Source organism: Notolepis coatsorum, assembly GCF_963971535.1.
Source record: "Notolepis coatsorum genome assembly, chromosome: 14".
Lineage (NCBI taxonomy): Eukaryota > Metazoa > Chordata > Actinopteri > Aulopiformes > Paralepididae > Notolepis > Notolepis coatsorum.
In genome coordinates, this window is record NC_140178.1 from 47,548,014 (window position 1) to 47,570,511 (window position 22,498).

General features: G+C 46.2%; 1 protein-coding gene across 1 annotated transcript in view; it reads right to left on the bottom strand.

Annotated features, from left to right (window-relative positions):
* gucy2ca (guanylate cyclase 2Ca) overlaps positions 1-22,498 on the bottom strand; it is a gene marked incomplete at both ends in the record, with an annotated part of 163,573 nt that overhangs the window by 137,869 nt on the left and 3,206 nt on the right. Inside the window, one exon of the mRNA XM_084329098.1 lies at positions 6,563-6,675. Within this exon, the coding sequence (XP_084185224.1) occupies positions 6,563-6,675 (113 nt within the window). The remainder of the gene's footprint in view (positions 1-6,562; positions 6,676-22,498) is intronic.

Genomic DNA, 22,498 nt, shown 5'->3' on the forward strand with positions numbered 1-22,498 from the left:
CTATGAACTAGCAGAGCTACATAAACATCACTGTAAACAATAAAACTAGATGGCATACAGTATCTGAAAAGAATTAGAATGCTAGTTATGTAACTATAAAAACACAGCTAAACTGTCTCTCAGCACAGCATCAAATAGTGTATCCACATCTTGAGCTGCAGAACACGTTGTGGCCCGTTTCTCAGCTGTATCCAGGCGCGTTTTGTCAATAAAACGCAAGTAGCGTGAAAACCAGCATCTCCAAGAACATTGGCAAAATCGATCTCTAAACAATGTTTGTATGTCTCCGCAATGGTATGATTCTCGCCTGGTAGGTTAAGCCACCGTTCGACGCAGTTTCTATATCTATCCTACCGTGTCTGTGTAAAATCTTGTACACGTTCTTTCTGAACGGACGTGAGATACATACAACATTGTTTAGAAACCTTTTTGCGAACTTTAGAAGGTGTTTTTTGTCCATTTTCGTCCTCTTCTATACTCGTCGAAATGTAACGTTACTCTGTGGATGTCATATTAGTTGTCGCCTGACGGCCGTATCCTGGCAACAAAGGGAGCTGCTATTGGTCGAGCGCAAGACACGTGACAGAACTCGCACCAATTACATCAAATATAACTATGCGGTGAGTCTGTGACCAAGTATCCGTTCACGAGGAAAGATCTAGTCCCGACTTTAAAATTATGATTGTGCAAAACGGGCAGGATTGTAAATGGAGAACTTTTTATTCCTAAATCTACACCAATAGATCTTTCACCCAGAGTGAAAATTGCGTAGTCCGCCAAGGTGGGAACGGGATGAAACAATAACAGGCTTCACCTTACGGCCTATAAGGCAACATGCACCCAGAGAGCTTCGTGTTCATTTGTCAATCAAATCAAGTTGGACACAATAACACTGGTAGTGATTTTCTTTTTTTTACAATTAAAGGGTTGAAATTGCTATTGTCACAAACATTTTCAATAATAGGTTGTATTGATTTTATTCAATGGGTACCTTAATTGACCATATTCACACAGTGTTCATTTTGCTCTTATGTCACGCTCAGGATGGGATTCCTTTCCACCCTGTTCCCACCTTGGGTGGAAAGGAATCCCATCCTGAGCATGACATAAGATCAAAATGGCCACCGTGTGAATATGGTCAAAGTACATTTTCATACAATACCCAGCCCTACAGTACTTCACTGGGTGACAAATGGGGACAAGGGGACAAAGGAAAATGACATAGGGTGCGTTTACATTCACATTCATATTACAGATGCTATACATCCCTGGATATGGTGATTATATGTATATACTTTACCTGATAAACTGTATGCCCGTATAAATGAGTCAATTTAATATTGGGAGAATTACCATGGAAATAGAACTCACACAAACCTCAGAACCCAACAGTAAACAAGTGGTGACAAGCATTGATATCTCTGCTAGAGCTGCCGCGGTATTGATCTTTTCCTTACCGCACAAATTTGCGAAATATTTCGTACCGCGACGATAACCACAAAAAAAAAGTTTGAAAGCATTTTTATTTATTTTTTTTAAGTCTACTCTTTATAGCATATAGCCTGCCTCTAGTCTAATGGCGCTTTTCCACTGCATAGTACCTACTCGACTCAACCCGCTTTAGGTACCTGGTACTTCGTTCCTTTTCCACTGCAGGTACTACTCCGTTTGTCTCCGTGTGGGGATGCAGGCGGGGCCGCTTGTGTACACTGAAAGCTCCGTGAGCATAGCTATGTCCGAGGGCTTGCAGCAAGCCAGAGTTTAACACAGTTTCAATCAATCAATCAATCAATAACAACATTAACCAGACTCTCGTTGTGTCTATTCTGCTAAAGCTAACGTTACCTCTCATTGTGTCTATTCTACCAAGCAACCCGGGTTTAACGTTACCTCTCGTGTATATCTGCTGACGTTAGGGTTAGTATTAGGCTAACAACAACAAGCTTAACACATCAGCGATCTTGTTGTGACACTAAACTCTCTGCTTGGTGGTAAATTGGGTTGATGTCGGTTTTGTTTCATCAATAAATGAGGCAGAATACACAGTGAATCCATCCTTTTTTGTTTATTGCACTTGGTGCTGTTGCAAACAAATCCTGAATGAAATGCATCCTTAGCGAGGCAGTAAAGATGGCGGCTTTCTGCTTTTGTGCAGACACTGCAGGAGGCTCCAACGTGTGACGCGTCTCTCTTCTGACCAATCAGTGGTCTGCAGTGTTTCACGTGACTTTTCTGGTACCACTTCTACCCAATAGGGTCGCTTGGAACCGAGTAGGGTATATCTGCAGAGCCGCAAGCCCAACGTCTGGGCGCTACTTTATTATTATTATAAAAAACAGCGGTGATGCGGTATTCAGCCTAACTCTGTGGTGGCCGTGATGCAACAGCGATACCGCGGTAATGCGGTTATCGCGGCAGCTCTAATCTCTGCTAATATCTGTTTATCCCAGCAGTCATAACTTGGTTTTCTATAGCCGGGATATGAACTTGATGATAGACTAAGGTCGCTTTCACACAGGGGCTGTTTGGTCCGGATTATCGGACCAGAATTCGATAGTCCGGTTTTTCGGGTTTGTGTGAATGCACGTCGAACTCGGTTCGCGGACCAAACACACAAACTCTGGTCCGCCTGAAAACGTAGGTCTCGGTTCGGCTTCATCGAACCAAACGCGAACCAAATATAGGAAGTGCTTATTATTACCGGTCCTTACCACTGCTCGCAGCATTCATTCACTGCAAAACAACCACACTGCATCTATCTATCTATCTATCTATATATCTATATATCTGTGCATCTTGGGAAGAAGGAAGAAAAAACGCAGCTTATTATATTATTAATAAAACAGCTACTTGTGGGCACTCATAAAAACAACGTGGTACTAGTGGTACAAGTTGTTTAGCGAGAGGATGGTGGTAATGTGCTTCAATAGAACAATGGATCAATGCCATGTCAAAACTCGCCTCCGCTGATCTGGAGGGCTCGAGTCGCAGTCCACACACAGACACACACACGCGCGCGCTCGCGCACACACGGGCTCGCAGCCACACACACATTTCCACTGTCCAATAGCCGAGCGCCCTTTTCGACCGCGTGACATTGTTCAGAAGGTTCGGTGCGCCTCACAGATTTCTATGTGAACGCAGGCGAACCAAATGAAGAATGCAACAATGTTGCAACTTCACAACCAGAACCGCACAGAGTCCACCAAAACTATATGTGAAAGCGACCTAAATGTCTGGGCCCTCATTTATCAACGTTGCGTAGAAAGTGTTCTATATCCGTTCCTACGCACGGAATTTAGAATGTGTGTACGCACAGAAATATCGGGATTTATCAACCGTGCGTACACGGGTCCTACACACACTCCGTATTGATAAATACTAGGGATGTCCCGATCCGATCACGTGATCGGGATCGGGGCCGATCACGTGATTTTCCGAAGATCGGGATCGACAAAAAAAAAACGGGAAATATCGGTATCGGTAGATACTCAAAATCACATGATCGGGATCGGATCGGGAGCAAAAAAACGTGATCGGGACATTCCTAATAAATACCATTTGTTCTTACCGCCAATGCTCGTGCATGATTATCCATATGGTAATGAAACACCCCCCATGGGATGTGAAATAATGGACTGACCCTAGTGAACTCTGAGAAACTCCACGGGCGAGATTGTTCACGGAGGCGCTGTCGAACCAAGAAGACACAACCCGTGTTATGGGATAAATAAAAGGCTGGCGGACTTGTACACGGTGATGTCAGATATCAACGACTCCCTAAGACCATTGCTGCAATTCTGCCTGGACAGCTCAAAATACTAATAAAGACGGTTCGTTAACCACTGTTTGGCGTTGGTGTGTCATTATAACCATGCTGGAATATGAATGCCTTTATTAGTTTTGTTCGATTGGCTACCAGGTATAATATGATTTGTAGAGGCATACAATCTATTTTGTTGTCGGTATTAGGTAGCCTATATGAATTACATATAATAGCAGCCATAGCCTACATTATGCAACAGTAACTTGCGCATATATAATATATCATATCATATTCCTATATGTCTCCCAGGAATCGTGGGGCTCTGGGGAATAAAGGTTGGGAACCCCTGCTATAGCCCATATCCTTTATAATGTTATAGGCTATTTTATTTACAGTTTACTCTATCAGCCTACCCAGCATGTAATAGGTTCTTTGTTCGAACTCAACTCGTGGGGAGCTCCCGTAGCTCACCGCGTATCTCGGCGCTATTTCTGCGTCGGGGACAACCGTGCTCGTCACGGATCTGGGGTACACAAGTTCGAAAAACTCAACTCGTTATTATTTTGCGCATAGATTGCAGAAATACGGGATGTTTTGATTTATATTTAAAAGGCTTTGACATTGTAAAACGAAATAGGTGGAATTTCTAAGTTATGTAAGCAGAATACAAGTCATATCACCCACACGATATATGCTACCTGTATATCCAGAGCAAGTATGCTTTTCATTCATTTAAGACACATTTATTGCAAGGGTTTTGTAATACACATAAACTCAACAAATAACCTCTGTTCTCGTTGCAATGCGTTTTTTTTATTCTTTCTTATACAGTAGGAAGGGGGAAGAACACTATATTGTGCGTGTTCATATGACTTGTATTCTGCTTACACCTTCGAAATTCCACTTATTTCGTTTAACAATGGCAAAGCCTTTTTTTTTTTTTTTTACTTTGACCAGTCAGCTGGTTCTTTTTAGCGTTTATCGCTTTTTCATCGCAGTCACACTCTGGGAAAGGCACGGCTGCCGTCCGGGATTCGAACGCGCTCAGCCCCAGATCCGTGACGAGCACGGTTGTCCACGGCGCTGAAATAGCACTCGCGGTACGTGGTGAGCTACTGGAGCTCCCAATGGCAAAGCCTTTTAAATATAATCAAAACGTTCCCGTATTTCTGCAATCTATGCGCAAAATAATAACGAGTTGAGTTACGCGGAGTGCAGTCAGTACACCCTGTATATTCCGATAACGCTATATATAAACCATGCTGCATTCATTCAGAAGGAAAGACCTATTATTCCAAATGCTATTTATAGGGTTTTGACCATAATTACACTACTGTTGCTATTTTACAATTAACTATAATGAATTACGGGGGTCATACAGAACACGTCAGTCAAACTAATGAACGAAAGCTTATTTCCGCGTTGAAACTAATGCATGAAACTGATGAGAGCATATGCCGTCCGTCTGCAGTCTCCATATTCTACCGCCGGGCGCCAGGTACGAATGCCCTGAGCTGAGCGTAAATATATGCACAAAGTCAAGCACAAGTTCAAATTGATAAGTCACACACTTTGCTTAGAAATGATCGTACGCACGGGTTACGCACATATCTGTGCGTACACAACGTTGATAAATGAGGGCCCTGGGATATGGTTTTTACAAACGTTACATCGTTCTGAAATATATCCCAAATGAGCATGGAATATTAATGTGCATTAGAGTGATCCCAAATAAGGATGGAATATTCATTAATTAATTCAGTAAATTAATCGTGACAACCCTAATGTGCATGTAATGTAAATGCACCTATTGTTAATTGAAAAAGCTAGACCAATTAATACTTTGCCCCTGTGTTGGTCCGCTCTTTTGTCTACATATTCAAGTCAGCCAGGGAATAGTCTCGTGTAGCCAGACCTCTCTCCACACTATGTTACACTATGTGCCAGCACCAGAGAGAGGTCTGCCTGAACCTACTATCATTCCGGTATAGGGGGGAAAAAACGCTCAGGCTTGTTTGTATTTCTTTTTTTTATATAGCGCCTTACATTAGTCATCTCAAAGCGCTTTACATACATGGCATTATAGCATACGGACAAACACAGTACATGGACAAACACAGTACATGGACTTTCACAATGATGACAATCACCCTAGGTGGGGCTAAGCCCAGGCGCATCAGGCACCCAAAGCCGAAAATAAAGCTGTGTTGACCAATGTTTATGTTTAAAGTTTATAAAAAGAAATTAAATGTTTATTAGCAACGCCGAGCTTTCAAACCCTAGCGTTTATCTGTCCGAAACCCTCGTGCAACTGTGAGTACCTTTGAAATATCTCTGCGATACTTGTACGAGAAGCGTTTTTGATAGAGAAAAGCAAGACAGACTTAATTCATCACAGTCACGAAAGGGGCTAGGTACCGGCCATTGTATGAATCATTAACCATGGTATACATTTTGTACTTGAATAATACCATGATATAATCTAATTTAAACCATGATACTGATGGTATTATTATGGTATTTCCATAATTGTTGTGCCCATCATGGTAGTGACCAAGAAATTATGGAAATACCATCATACTTTTTCACATGGGACATGAGAGAACGATTTTTATGGCCCTGGCAAGCTCCATTCAGCCTGGCGGTAGAGCCAGTCATGGCCCTGGCAAGCTCCATTCAGCCTGGCGGTAGAGCCAGTCATGGCCCTGGCAAGCTCCATTCAGCCTGGCGGTAGAGCCAGTCATGGCCCTGGCAAGCTCCATTCAGCCTGGACGTAGGAAAGAGGTCTCTACTCACGTCTAGCTTCTTAAGCAGTTCCACCCCCTCACAGGAGCTGCTCCCACAGCCTCTGCGTTGGTAGTATGTTGTGTTGAACCCGTGGTAGTTAGCCGTCAAAGAGAAGTTCCATCCTTGGTCAAATGGGGAAAAAAGATAAGCGTTATGAACAAATATCACAAGTGAACTCATTCATCTCTGGTATCTGAGTTAATACATACTAATGACCTCTGTGTGGCTCTGAGTACCTTTTATGGTTTGATAACCCTGTCTCGTAGAAGACGTTGACTGGTCGAAAAGTCTAGCTCTGTTGTAGGGCTGGGCCTGGACTCTCTGAAGTTATGTTAGTGGTGGAGAAAGGATGACGACTAAACTAACCTCCATTGTAGTTATTGGGCCCCATCTATCAACATGTCCTTGTTCATGTCCATGTACATGTGTAAAAGGTTGAAAGTTGATCAAATACTGTGCCACAATTAACGTACTGTAAGCCACAAAATATGCATCCCAACTGTTTCCAAGGATTATAATCAAATTTGAATTGGAAATTAGTTTGATTAGTGCATACAATATTTTTTTATTTTTTATAATTGTATCTCGAAGCTTCGAATTAAAATCGAATCTCGGCTCCGAAGCTTCGAATTCCAAAAAGTACACACTATTACACAGTATTACACTATTACACAGTATTACACTATTACACACTATTACATTATTACACCATTACACTATCACACTATTACACACTTAACACTTTCGCGGCCAACCACATATATATACGTTATTGTCAGGGACCTGTATGTTGCCGTTAAAAGCAATAGCATAAATCTGCAGAGCCGCAGAGCCCAATGTCTGGGCGGGGCTTCGGGGCCTGTACTGTGCGTTGCTGTGCGTGGGCGGGGCGTCGGGGCTTGTACCGTGCAGTGCACTACTGCGCATGCGGATGAGGGGGCTCTCTCTCTCGCTACGTGTTCCTATGGTGCGACATTTATGACATACACAACATACGGAATCCGTATGTTGTGGATATTACGGATATACAGATATAAGAATCTAATCTACTCATCTAATCTAATCTAATCATGACATTTATGACATACATGACATACAGATATACAGTACTGTTACATTTGTGATCGATTGACATTTTTATTAACAGATTGCAGAATGGGTACAATACAGTACAGCTCAATACACACAATTGTTAAGGGGATGCAGACCAGGGCCCCGTTCCCCGTACCTGGATAACTGAGTTAGCCGGATAACTTTCGGTCAAGTCTGACTTAAGCCGGACTTTCCCATTCCCCGAAGCTGGATTGTCTAAATCACCATGACAACAGATCAAAAAGTTTGAGCCTGGTCGAGAGCAGGGTTTAAGTTCAAGTTAGCCGGATGAACCATAGCCACGCCCCCGCAAAGAAGTGACAGCCCGTTTCCTGAAATTATTCCCACAGTCTACGATCTGCATTATACCATTCTGAATTACGTTTTTGTGCTCCATTCTTCCAGAGGGGGCTTTTGAAATGTAAAATAGACCCAAAATGCTGATACTAAATTCACTTTGTCCTAAATAATGCACGTTATATTATACCGTGGCGCTCGCTCGGTGCGATGTACACATTATGTGGTTATTTTAACAACGCGCAGCATTGCAAATGTGAATCCCGCGGGGATATCCTTAATGATTGAAACCTATCGCTCGTTTGGCTCTGATTCCTTTCATATTCTCCGCTGTGGATGAGGAGCGAGGAAGGAGAGGAGCGCCTGGATTTTGTTTCATTCAAGCATAAAATTGAAGTGTCTATGCGTGCATTGTGGATTTTGTGTGATATTGTAACTGGGATTAAAATGTCTGATGAGATGCGCTGTTTGACGGATTTGAGAAATTGAATGAGCCGTTGACGTCACATTAATGAATGAGAATAAAGAGATAAAACTTCATTCAAAATAAAGAATATTCTAAACACGGGTCTCTCGTTCATTAATGTATAAACAATGAATTTATCCCATCTGGCACAGTGGCGCAGCGGTAGTGCACAATCCTGGCAACTGGGCGACCGGTGTTCGAAACCCCGTGTTTCCAATATAATTTTTTGGAATATAATATTAATGATTATATGCAGAAGTAGCCTAGTTTTAAGTTAAAATATTATAAATCTACATGCATTGAGGATGTCATTCTTTATATAGCTCTCAACGTGCACCAAATTGAATTATTCCTACATTGCAAAAAGAAGGAAAAGACTAGGAGAAGTGGGATTCGAACCCGGGCCGCCTGTGTGAAAGTCAAAAGCAGACACCGTTACACCACAGTGTAGATAAGTAAAAGATCCACCATACATCAATCAATGGGTAAGAGAGCCGTGTCCTTATTCCGTATAACAGTTTAACTAATTATTTTCGCTAGCAAGATCTCATTTGATTATCCATTCCATAAACCTACTGCCAGCAGGCAAGTTTAAAGAAATATAATTTGATTGATTGGGGTAATGAGGGACTTAAAATTAGCCTATAGATAACGCATTTAACTTGTCGGCGAGGCGATTGAGCCGTAATGCAATCTGTTAATAAAGTTTTAAATCAATTAATCAATCAATGCCGTTAAAAAATCAGGATCTCTGCTATCGATACGTGATGGCTTTTCAACTGAAGCGGCCGCGCGCACTTATCCTGGGTCTCAAGTCTGGTTCTAGTTAACGAGACTGAATCCACCTTCGAGGAACATGAAAATCCCGGCTTCAAACATCGGGTTAACTGAAGCTGGATAATGGCACTCTTGATCGACTTAGTTGAACCAGGTACGGGGAATAGGGCCCAGAGAAAGATTTTCGTCTTGTTTACATCAGGGTCCCCCATTTTCAATTCATCATAACATATATGACATACAGATAGACAGTACTGTTACATCTAGACATTTATGACATACCAGATCTACAAATAATAATTAATATATAATAATAATAATAATAATTGTGTGTATTGAGCTGTACTGTACTGTACCCATTCTGCAATCTGTTCAGTTTTCAATCAATGAATTCAATCATATACAGTACTGTTAAATGTGTGACATACAAGATATGCAAATATGGTTAGTTACATAGATGGAGAGACTAATTGTGAGGTTTGGTTGGTTCCCCGCCACACGCTCTCCTGAGGTATGGTGCTGATTGGTGCATTCCCCGCCGCACGCTTTTTGAACGATTGCCACTTTCATCACGCAGCTGTCATAGTTTGTGATTAGCGCCCCAGAGGGCTTTATATACCGGGACCTTCCTTCTATCGTTGTCGGGTCGTTCTGGAATACAACTGCATTTGCCTGTTTTTTCCCCGTTGCTGTTCCTGGTCTACTTTCTCTCCAGGACCTTTCTGTGGAGAACCGCTGTTGAGAACCTTGTTCCCCGTTTGGAGCTGCGCCTCGTTTTGCCCGCTTTACGCGTTGCGCTTGGGTGAGTGGAACCAAACCCCTCTGGATTATTCTGATTGTGTGTATTGAAGAAACACTGAAGACTGTCACTATCATTTGGTTCTGGATTATTCTGATTGTGTGTATTGAAGAAACACTGAAGACTGTCACTATCGTTTGGTTCTGGATTATTCTGATTGTGTTTATTGAAGAAACACTGAAGACTGTCACTATCAATTGGTTCTGGATTATTCTGATTGTGTGTATAGAAGAAACACTGAAGACTGTCACTATCAATTGGTTCTGGATTATTCTAAGTTGTGTGTTGTGGGGAACACTGAAGACCGTCACTGTCAATTGGTTCTGGACCCAGCTAGGGAGGAGGGAACCACACTGCCTCTGTGTTTCGTTGGACTGTTTCTGATATCTCTCTCTCTCTCTCCGTTTTCCACCTTGAGCGAAAGCTGGGAGTATCTGCAGAGCCGCTACAACGTTACATGCCAATTCCCCACCACTATCTGCTGGGAGTATCTGCAGAGCCGCTACAACGTCACATGCCAATTCCCCACCACTATCACCAGGAGGATTCTGCAGAGCGGCAGATGACTCTGCCGAAGGCAGTCTCCCTATTTGTTTGATTATTGTACTTATCCTTCTTTTGACTCTGTAAATAAATACGCCCTAGCATTTGGCTAACTCTGAACTTCCTGTCTGTGCCGTTGCGTTTGAGGTCGGTTACAAACCATAACACTAATGAACTAAGTACCAGTCTTCTCCTCAGACATAACATCAGTTTTTCACATTAGGATCTAGTGTTGTCAAAAATATCGAAGTATCGATACATATCGATACTGAATATTTAAAACGGCTTCGATACTCATTTCCCGAAATACCGATACTTTCTGCAGTATCGGTACCAGCTGGCGAGTGTTCTACAGCAAGTTGTTGACGCGCTGTTCCGCCTGCTCCGAGTCCAGCCCTCCCCCTCACAGAGCAGTCTTCAGTTTGTATTTGTAAACAAGAGCTTTTAGCTGAAAATGATGGCAAATGCAGAGCCTCCGCAACTTGTGCTTGTGGATAAAGAAAACAGCAGAAGTGCTGTTTGGAGGTACTTCGGGTTTGAAGTAAACAACGAAGGACAAGCTAAAGCTTCCCCAATGCTATTTGCAAGCGGTGTTAGAGCAGTGCCAGCGCGGATCTCCATAAAGAAATTAAAGAGGTTCGTGACAGCTGCTCTTTCAACGTCACTGTGACTGAAGCATTAAACCATTAACTCTAGTTTAATACATGATACGTTGTCTACTGATGGCGCATAATATCAACAGCTGATTCGTTGTAACGTTACAGCTACCAGCTAACGTTAGCTACTGCTAGCAGTTAGCTCCCTTAGCTTAGCTGGCCACCGTTATAATTACTGCATGGAAACGGAGTAACGTTAACGTGTAAACGTTATGTCGAGGTCATACAATACTACAGTCGACATAAGGTTAACGTTACCCCGTTTCCATCAAGTGTTTAAATAGCAGCAATCTTGTTGAAAATGTAACGTTACTAAAATGCTCCGAGCATAGCCTCTCTCTCTCTCTCTCTCTATCTACCGCTACCTCTCTCTCTCTCTCTCTCTCTCTCTCTCTCTATCTATCTACCGCTACCTCTCTCTCTCTCTCTCTCTCTCTCTATCTACCTCTCTCTCTCTCTCTCTCTCTCTCTCTCTCTCGCTTGCTCTCGTTATCTTTAAATAAAAATCGAAACTGTTACTAACTGTTCAGTTTGTGAGGTACATGCAACACAGATTACAGTGTTTACTGCTTGAGAAAATACCATGTTCTGCATTTGCAATAAAAATTATTGAAGTGAGATGAACAGTTATTTTTAAATGTGTGATCTAAAGATAAACAAAGGGTTTTAAAAGTGTTATTGTTACAAAGGGTCAGATTAAACCGAATATATATATTTATTACTTGAGATATATTGTATAATATTTGTATATCGTCTGATATCCCTTGTATATTCTTTGTATATATACACGGAATATCCCTTTACCTAGGTACAGGCCAGACCATAATATTCGTTCTCCTATTGGACAGCGACCCCTAGGCGCCAACGGCCATACCCCCAATGGCAAGTTCAAAGCTACCGCTAAGACATGTCTCAACATGTCCAGGTTTGCGCAGTAATACGAGACAGAACTGAGGTTGGCACTAGATTATTCACCTTACGTATAAATACGTCGCAGGTGGATACAGAAGCACTTAGTCCAAACGTTGAAGCCTTCACCACGATACAATGTGCCGTGAAGTGGGCCCCTTTTTGCCCCTAAATAGAGCCTTGAGAACCGCGTGCGAATAGATAGCTAAAGTGTCAGAGTTTAACGCTGTATCGTCGAGTTCGACTTATTCTATTGTAAAGTAATAGTCTATTATTTATAGTGTATCGTGCGGCTACCGTTCTACAGTGACCAGCATTACCACCGGTTCGTCGTACTCTAGCTAGTGCACTTATCCAGGCTGGGCGGCCTAAACTCGTGCCGCCATCCGAGGAGTCCTAGACGAGAACCGTTGGATATGTACACCGGAGAACCTACACCGGCGAATGCAGAGCCTTTTCCGGCTGGATTATATTGCTTTGGTACTGTGGCTGCTGGAGCAGAGAATCGTCTACCCCACTGCTGTGTGGGATCTACCCTGTGAGGAGCACCATCGAGCCCGCCTCTAGGACCACAGAGGCTGGCTAGCTTTCATCCATGCTGTCTTGCATACTGGAGTATAGCTGTTGCTTTGTCTACGGACCAAAGGATTATTGCACTGGCTCCTGTATCTGGAGTCTCTTTATTCCTCGTTGATCCAGACTTTTGCACCCGAACATTCCTCTCCCCTGCTGGCTTACAACCGGAGGGAACCCCCTTAGTATCTCCAGCTGACTACGAGTGTGCCTTATGTAATTCTTATGCTACAGGTGGCGTCAGTTATACCCATCTTATTATGCTCATGGACTTACGCTCTTGACCTACTTAAGTGTTCTTCGCCATATAAGCGCAATTCATAATTCTCAATTTGTAACCTATTGTTGCTTCTCTAATAATAAATACCTCTAAATAGAACTTTCTTTGTCAAGCCGTATTCTTGTGTGGGTGTTCACCAGATATACCGTGTACTGTATGGCCAGTAATTAAAGTACATAACTAAGTAGTGGTTTAATGATACCATACTCTCAATACAGTCAGGGAATTGTACCCCTCAGTTACAATTGGTCCTTCGAGCCGGAGGAATATCAGTGTAATATCTAAATATAATATTGATATTAACCATGGCCAGCGGTGAACACTCCACAAACGGCTCTCCTAAGCTAGAACGCCCGCAGCGCAGACGTCAGCCACCTCCTTACCTAGAGGACTACGCTGCCAGTCTAATACCTAGCTTTATACAGACGTTAAATGCGGGAAAAGCGGATAGTAAAAGCATGTCAAACCCTACCGACCAGGCGACCTTGCCAGTAGAGACCCTAGTGGGTTCTAACGTAATTGACCAAGCTCACGGGGGGGACCAGGAGGGACATGACATGACTATACCCCCAGACAACGTCAACGGGACGGTCCCCGGAGAGCTCCAGGATAAAGAGAGCGCTCCAGGGACGGAACCCGACCCACTACCAGAAGAGAAGCGCGCCCAGGAGATAGACCTCCTAGGAGCGCGCCAGGAGAACGGATCTCCAACGAGCACTGTCAGAAGCCGATCACCTCCATCAGTGTCTTCCCCCAGCGAAGCGGACAAGATGCTGGCGCAGGCATTCATCGCCACCCTGGCAGCCTCCACTGAACGCGATCGACTCCAAGCACAGACGCTTAGCGAGCGCGAACATTCTTCCATGGAACAAGAGCGCCTCCGGGCGCAACAACTAAGTGAGCGCGAACACTCTACCATGGAAAGAGAACGCCTGCAGGCTCAACAACTGAGTGAGCGCGAACAATCTGCAGACCAACGAGAGCGCCTTCACGCGCAACTCCAAGCGCAAGCCCTTAGTGAACGCGAACACTCTGCAACCCAGCGAGAGCGCTTCCAGGCGCAGCAAAGGAGTGAAGACGACCGCATACGCCTGGAGACCAGACGCCTCCAGACGGAAGAGAATATTGAAAGAGACCGCGCCGATGCCCAGCGCGCCGCCGCCGATGCACAGCGCGACGGCGCCAATGCACAGCGCGACGCAGCCCAAGCCCAGCGCGAAGCAGAGCGCGACATCGCTCACATCAAGCACGAAGCAGAGCGCGACCGGCTACAGGCGCAGATAATGGAGCAATTGATTGCCAGGGAGCGACACCCCCTCTCTCCGCACGGAGCTCCAGGGCATCATCACGACAAGGGTCTAGGGCACCTTCCCCTACCCGACCAAGTGACCCGGAGCCCGGCCAACAGAAAGATCCTATCCACGTCTCCGAACCCCCTCCCCGACCGGTCCATACGATACCCAGCAACCGGGAAGAACCGGCCTATGCCGCCGAGAGACTGAATAGACGACTTCAAGACCTAGAAGACCTAGCAGAGGAAGAGGAAGAGGAGGAAGGTCAAGCCCACCAGCAGCATCGTACTCCACAGGACCAGGAGGTCCAGTACAGCCCAGACTTTACCCCCGAGGCCCTGCGTTACAGACCCCCGACTCAACTCAAGGGTGAGTTTGACGCACAGCCAGCCCCGAGGAACAGCACCTGGGTACCCGGGCTTTGGTACCCACCAAGTACCAGCCCACGACAACACGTACGGGGAGACTCGCCCAGGAGGCCCCTCCCCCAACGCTCACCGATGTGCCAGCCATCCATGGCATCGTACCTTGGCACACCGACGTTCCCGGATTTTACGCACGAGGACAGAGCACAGTACACGGAATTACGGATGTGCTTAGAGACTATGATGTCCGACGTCCCTGATGAGTCGTACAAATATGCTATCCTCCTCAAGCACCTCAAGGTGCCCAGAGCGCATAATATAGCGCTGGCATATTCCAACTCAAGTACCCCATACACCGCGGCTCTAGTAGCCCTCGACCAGCGTTATGGACGCATATGGGACTACGTGATACAAGAGATAAGGAATATTGACCGTCTCCCCCCAGCCACAGACAATCGCTCATTGGATGACCTCTCTATCAAGGTACAATCCCTGGTAGGGATGCTGGGGTCCCAAAAGGAAAAAGGTAGAAACGAACTGTATGCTAACTCTAATGTAGAAAGGATATTAGAGAAGCTCCCTCCAGCCCGCCAAGAGCGCTTCAGGCGGCAGAGAGACCACCGTGATCCCGACGGTCCCGAGCCATCCCTCCTAGACCTGGCCGACTTCCTCGCGAGAGAAGTCAGCAGCCTACGACTGGATACGTTCGTGCGGAGTGGACCAAGCCCCAGAGATGGACCTCGGAGATCCAACGATAACCGCAGGCTGGTGACCGTCATGCACCAAGCCGAATCAGTACCGCGGAACAAGAACCACAACACCCTCGACGAAAGAGAAGTGGAAGATTGTATGCCAGTACTGCGAGAAAGAACATTGGCTGTCACAATGTGACACTTTCAAGAAGATGACCGCCGACGAGGTGAGTCAATGGATCAAATCCAACCGCCGCTGTTACCGCTGTGCGCGCAGCCATATGGCAGCCGAGTGCCGCTTGAAGAAGAGGTGCAGCCGGTGTGACGGCGCCCCCTTGGACGTCTTGCATGACAGCAACAGGAAGAAACTCGCACCCCCAAGCAGCACCAGAGTAAGCATCATGTATATCGACCCCGCCAGCAGCGGGAGCTCCCGAGTGCTCTTGAAAGTGGTCCGAGTGATATTACGCTACGAGGACAAGGTCCTGGACACTTACGCCATCCTTGACGACGGGTCAGAAAAGACTCTCCTCCTCGCATCCGCTGCAGCCCAGCTGGGTCTGCGGAGGAGCGAAGAAACGATGACAATTCGTACTATAAGAAGAGACCTGAAGACAATAAAGGGTGAAAACGTCTCCTTCACTATCGCAGCAAGCGGGCAGCCAGAGAGGCAGTATAGGATCACTAACGCTTTCACCAGCCAAGACATAGGCCTGTCGCGGTACACCTACCCCATCCCCAAGCTGATGGAAAAATACGTGCACCTGCGTCAACTACCTATACCGCTCATCGACGGCGCCACCCCGACCCTGCTCATAGGATCCGACCACGCACACCTCATCGTCCCAACGGACCGGGTCCACATCGGGCCCAGAGGCTGTCCAGCAGCAGTCGAGACCCGCCTAGGATGGACACTACAAGGCCCCCTCTCCAGGTCTCCCAACCGACCAGCAGCCACTCGCTGCCTCCACTCCAGAATGACAGAAGAAGACACCACCCTCTTACAGCACGTTGAGAGGCTATGGACACTAGAGACAATGCCCTTTAAGAACGAAAATAAACATATTCGTTCAAAGGAAGACATTTATGCCATAGCCCTCCTCGAGCAGAGGACAAAGAGAGTCGAGGTCAATGGAGTGATGAGATACGCAACTCCACTCTTGAGGCGAGAGGGTATGCCCACCTTCCACGCCTCAAAAGAAGCGACGGAGCGATATCTACTGAACACCGAGCGGCGCCTAGCCAGAGACCCCGCTCAAGCCACTGTGTACCGCGCTGAGATTGACAAGCTAATCACAGCGGGACACATAAAGAAAATTCAAGAGGCCGATCAGACGACCGAATCATGGTACGTGCCCCACCACAAGGTCCACCACAACGGCAAGGATCGTATTGTGTTTAACTGCAGCTACCAGATCGGATTACAGAATCTGAATAAAGAACTCTTGCCCGGCCCAACACTCGGCCCCTCTCTACTAGGCGTGTTGCTACGTTTCCACCAGAACAAGGTGGCCATCAGCGGCGACATCAAAGGGATGTTCCTGCAGGTGCGACTAGTGGAAGAGGACAAGCCCCTGCTGCGGTTCTTATGGAGAGAGAGGATCGGGGATGAGCAACCATCCATCTATCAATGGGAAGTCCTCCCTTTCGGAACCACATGCAGCCCATGCTGTGCTACGTTCGCACTGCAAAAACATGTCGCAGAGGACCCAGCAGCTGACGAGGAGGTCCGACAAAGTGTAGAGAAGAGTTTCTACGTGGACAACTGTCTGCAAAGCGTCTCGACGCCAGAAGAGGCCGAGGCCCTCCTACTCAAGCTCCGCGCCTCCCTGATCAAAGGCGGCTTTGATCTCCGGCAGTGGGCCAGCAGCGACCCTCAAGTACTGCGCAGCCTCTCCCCAGAGAACAAGGCAGCAAGCAGCGAGACCTGGATGGCGACCATCCCAGGTGAAGCCCAAGAAATGACATTAGGACTAGTCTGGCGCTTCAAAACAGACTCGCTCCATTATAGACACACACCCCTGACCAAGGAGCAGGGAAGGTCGATTTCACTACCGACCACCAGACGGAGTGTATACAGAACACTCGCCAGACAATATGACCCGTTGGGATGTATTCTACCTTACACCACCAGGGCAAAAATGATTGTGCGAGAGCTGTGGGACAAGGACCAGGGCTGGGACGACCCCATACCCGACTACCTTGCTTCCACATGGAGAGAGTGGGAAACAGAACTCAACTCGCTCCCAGGTGTCAACATACGCCGCAGCTACTTCCCACCCACAGTGCGGCTGGAGACGTGCCAGATGGACCTGCACGCCTTCAGCGACGCCTCCGAGGTGGCCTACGGTTCGGTGGCCTACTTGCGGGCCCGAGAGGAGGGAGGAGAAATACATACCGCCTTCATCCTGGCTCGTTCAAGGATAGCCCCCCGCAAGCAACAATCGATCCCGCGTCTAGAGCTCTGCGCAGCCCTAGTAGGAGCGCAACTCGCCACGTTAATCCAACGTGAACTCACCATCCCGGTACAAAGAACAATCCTGTGGTCAGACTCCATGACCGTACTCACATGGATCCAGTCCGATTCGTGTAGATACAAGGTCTTCGTGGGAGTCAGAATCACAGAGATCCAAGAGTTAACAGAATCAGCATGCTGGAGGTACGTGGACACAAAACAGAACCCAGCAGACGTCATCACACGGGGAATGTCCCTGGATGACCTCACACGTCACAATATCTACAGTGACGGTCCCGAGTTCCTCAAGCTCCCGGAAGAAGAGTGGCCTAACCCCACCCCACGGGAGGCTAGTCAAGAGGAGGCAGAGATGAAGAAATCTATGTTCTGTGGGTTGACGCACACACCAGTCCCCACAGACCCCAACATAGACGACTGCCCCACCCTTGAGAGTGCGCAGTTAAAGACATTCCTGTGGCACCACCCTGAGGTCCCCTCCACTACTGACATTAATGCAGCTAATTACGAAGAAGCAGAACTCCTTCTGCTACAGCGAGCCCAAAGAGACTCGTTCCCCGACGAGCTAGACTGTCTGCAGGGATCAAAGCCAGTCCCGTCAGACAGCAGACTGCTCCACTTGGCCCCTGAGCGCGACGCCCATGATCTCATCAGAGTGGGTGGTCGTCTGAGAAGGGCCCCGGACTTAACGGATGATGTCAAGTTCCCTATAGTTCTCAACAGCCGACACAAGGTCACAGAGCTCATCATAAAGAAATACGACGAGGACGTGCACCACGCTGGGGCAGAGAGAGTCTTCGCTGAGATCAGACGTCGCTATTGGATACTGCAAGGAAGAGAAGCAGTACGACGCTTCCAGCGGACCTGTCTAGACTGTCGCAAGTGGCGAGCACAGCCCAGTATACCCAGGATGGCTGACCTACCCCCCTGTCGCCTCCGACTCGGCGACAAGCCCTTTCACTCCACCGGTATGGACTGCTTCGGCCCGCTGTATGTGAAGAAAGGAAGAGGGACGGAGAAGAGGTGGGGTATTGTATTCAAATGCATGACCACCCGAGCGATACACATAGAACTCCTTCCAACCATGAGTACGTACTCATTCCTTATGGCCTTCCGGAGATTCACAGCGCGGAAAGGAAAACCGTCTATATTATTGTCTGATCACGGGGACAAACTTCAAAGGCGGAGAAAGAGAGCTGAGAGAGAGCTTCCAAGCTATGGGCCCAGAACTTAAGACCCGCCTCGCTCCCTCTCAGATTGATTTCCAGTTTAACCCCCCGAACGCCCCTCACTTCGGGGGAACCTGGGAACGAGAAGTACGTTCAATAAAGACAGCCCTGTACGCCGTGCTTGGGGCCCAGACCGTGGCGGAAGAAGTCCTCACGACAGTCCTCACAGAGATCGAGGGAGTATTGAACTCAAAGCCCCTCGGTTACGTCTCAAGTGATGTAGCAGATGTCGACCCAGTTACCCCCAACACTCTCTTGATGGGGCGGCTGGACCCCGCGCTCCCACAGACAGTGTACAGACCTGAGGAAGCGAACGGCCGAAGAATGTGGAGGTACAGTCAAGTATTGGCTGACAAGTTTTGGAACAGTTTCCTCCTCCACTATCTACCGTCTCTACAGACCCGCCAGAAATGGGTAAAAGAAAGAGACAATTTGACGGAGAGCACAGTCGTCATGATCATAGACCAGTCATTACCCCGAGCTATGTGGCCGGCCGGCCGCGTAAGCAAAGTGATCACTGGTGCCGACGGAAAGGTCAGAGCGGCAGAAGTTCTCGTCCAGGGACGGACATACACCCGACCCGTGGCGAGGCTGATAGAGTTGCCAAGGCTACCTGACTCCCTTGATGACGACCATGACCCACTGACTTTGTGAATTGCCCTACTCCTCACAACGGACATTGAGTAGTGGACAAGACGGTTAATCTGTCTCTGCTTATCTAATTAGGTGCGGACTAATTAGGAGGCGGCTGTTACAAAGGGTCAGATTAAACCGAATATATATATTTATTACTTGAGATATATTGTATAATATTTGTATATCGTCTGATATCCCTTGTATATTCTTTGTATATATACACGGAATATCCCTTTACCTAGGTACAGGCCAGACCATAATATTCGTTCTCCTATTGGACAGCGACCCCTAGGCGCCAACGGCCATACCCCCAATGGCAAGTTCAAAGCTACCGCTAAGACATGTCTCAACATGTCCAGGTTTGCGCAGTAATACGAGACAGAACTGAGGTTGGCACTAGATTATTCACCTTACGTATAAATACGTCGCAGGTGGATACAGAAGCACTTAGTCCAAACGTTGAAGCCTTCACCACGATACAACGTGCCGTGAAGTGGGCCCCTTTTTGCCCCTAAATAGAGCCTTGAGAACCGCGTGCGAATAGATAGCTAAAGTGTCAGAGTTTAACGCTGTATCGTCGAGTTCGACTTATTCTATTGTAAAGTAATAGTCTATTATTTATAGTGTATCGTGCGGCTACCGTTCTACAGTGACCAGCATTACCACCGGTTCGTCGTACTCTAGCTAGTGCACTTATCCAGGCTGGGCGGCCTAAACTCGTGCCGCCATCCGAGGAGTCCTAGACGAGAACCGTTGGATATGTACACCGGAGAACCTACACCGGCGAATGCAGAGCCTTTTCCGGCTGGATTATATTGCTTTGGTACTGTGGCTGCTGGAGCAGAGAATCGTCTACCCCACTGCTGTGTGGGATCTACCCTGTGAGGAGCACCATCGAGCCCGCCTCTAGGACCACAGAGGCTGGCTAGCTTTCATCCATGCTGTCTTGCATACTGGAGTATAGCTGTTGCTTTGTCTACGGACCAAGGGATTATTGCACTGGCTCCTGTATCTGGAGTCTCTTTATTCCTCGTTGATCCAGACTTTTGCTCCCGAACATTCCTCTCCCCTGCTGGCTTACAACCGGAGGGAACCCCCTTAGTATCTCCAGCTGACTACGAGTGTGCCTTATGTAATTCTTATGCTACAGGTGGCGTCAGTTATACCCATCTTATTATGCTCATGGACTTACGCTCTTGACCTACTTAAGTGTTCTTCGCCATATAAGCGCAATTCATAATTCTCAATTTGTAACCTATTGTTGCTGCTCTAATAATAAATACCTCTAAATAGAACTTTCTTTGTCAAGCCGTATTCTTGTGTGGGTGTTCACCAGATATACCGTGTACTGTATGGCCAGTAATTAAAGTACATAACTAAGTAGTGGTTTAATGATACCATACTCTCAATACAGTCAGGGAATTGTACCCCTCAGTTACAGTTATATTTATCTTCTCTTATAGTACCAGACTCGAAGCTGAGGAGAATCAACCAGCAACAAAAGCAAAATTTGTTTATAAAAAAAAAATATATATATATATATATATATATATCTTTTCTTTTTTTTTTTTTTTTTTTGGGTATCGAAATGGTATCGAAGTATCGATACTTTTCAAGGTATCGTATCGAAGTCGAAATTCCAGTATCGTGACAACACTATTAGGATCTAACATCCCAACAGGCCACCTTGTTTATGGTTTCATTCCGTTTTAGTAGAATGTGAAAGACATAAATGACATTGATGTGACATACTATAAAATCAGTTTATTTACAGTGCAATGAAATAGTCAGGACCAGCCGCAGAGCAGGCCATCCCCAGCAAGTTCATTTCTGTGCAAAAACGGGACAATGCTCAGCGGGGGAACTACCTAATTCACCAGGAGTGTTGACTGTCGTTCCCCCCATGTCAGATCATTTTGAACTAAAATAGAGGAATGTTGCTCAAGATTATAAAATGCAGTTGTGCGCACTATGAACCGGGATTTGATTGAATAAGCAACACATGTGTTTTTTTACGTTGACAATGTGTATTGCGGATTTGCGGTGGACAATAACAGAGAATGTGAAGTTGAACACCTTGTGAGAATGGTTCATGTTTAACATAGCTTTAACAAGATACAAGATACAAGATACAAGGGTTTTATTTGTCATGGCATACAGGTATACAGTTAAATGCGGGGGGTCTCGCCCGCAACGATGTGCATAATACAAGTAATAATATAAGAGTCCAACCAATAGAGCGGCAATAAACAAGTATACAAAGTAGACATATCGGTATAGACATGAGCTATTTACAGAGCATGCCACAGGTCCTGTGGCAGTGCAGTACACTGTTAGCTACGGATGAGGCATTGGGTCTTTATGTACACTGCTATACAATGCTATATTATACGATCTCAAGCTATACTATTCTTAAAGTGATCTTTCCTTCTGTAAAGTAACATTAGTTCAGTTCAACATTAATAAAATTGTCAAAACGTGGGCCAAAATAATAGCAACTTCACATTCACATAGCATTAGTTGGGTGTTTACAGGTAATATTAGCTAACGTGCGTTAGCTAGCTAACGTTAGGTTAGTGCAGAACTAGCCCCCAGCTGCAATCCCGGAGCGTGCGTTAGCTAACGTTAACTCACCACTAAAGCAAATTACAGACGAAAAATAGGCCCTAGTGTCCAGAATAGCGAAGGTGCCCCAGCCTAAGGTACTTACATTTTCACTGAAAGACATATTTGGTTATTTTTCAACGAAGAAGAATGACTGTTAAACCAGAGCTAGAAGTAGAAACTCATGTTGTAGCCAATTTAATGATTTTCTGCCTTTATGTTACTGTATGAAGGCACCATGTCATCATGAAAGTGTTGACCA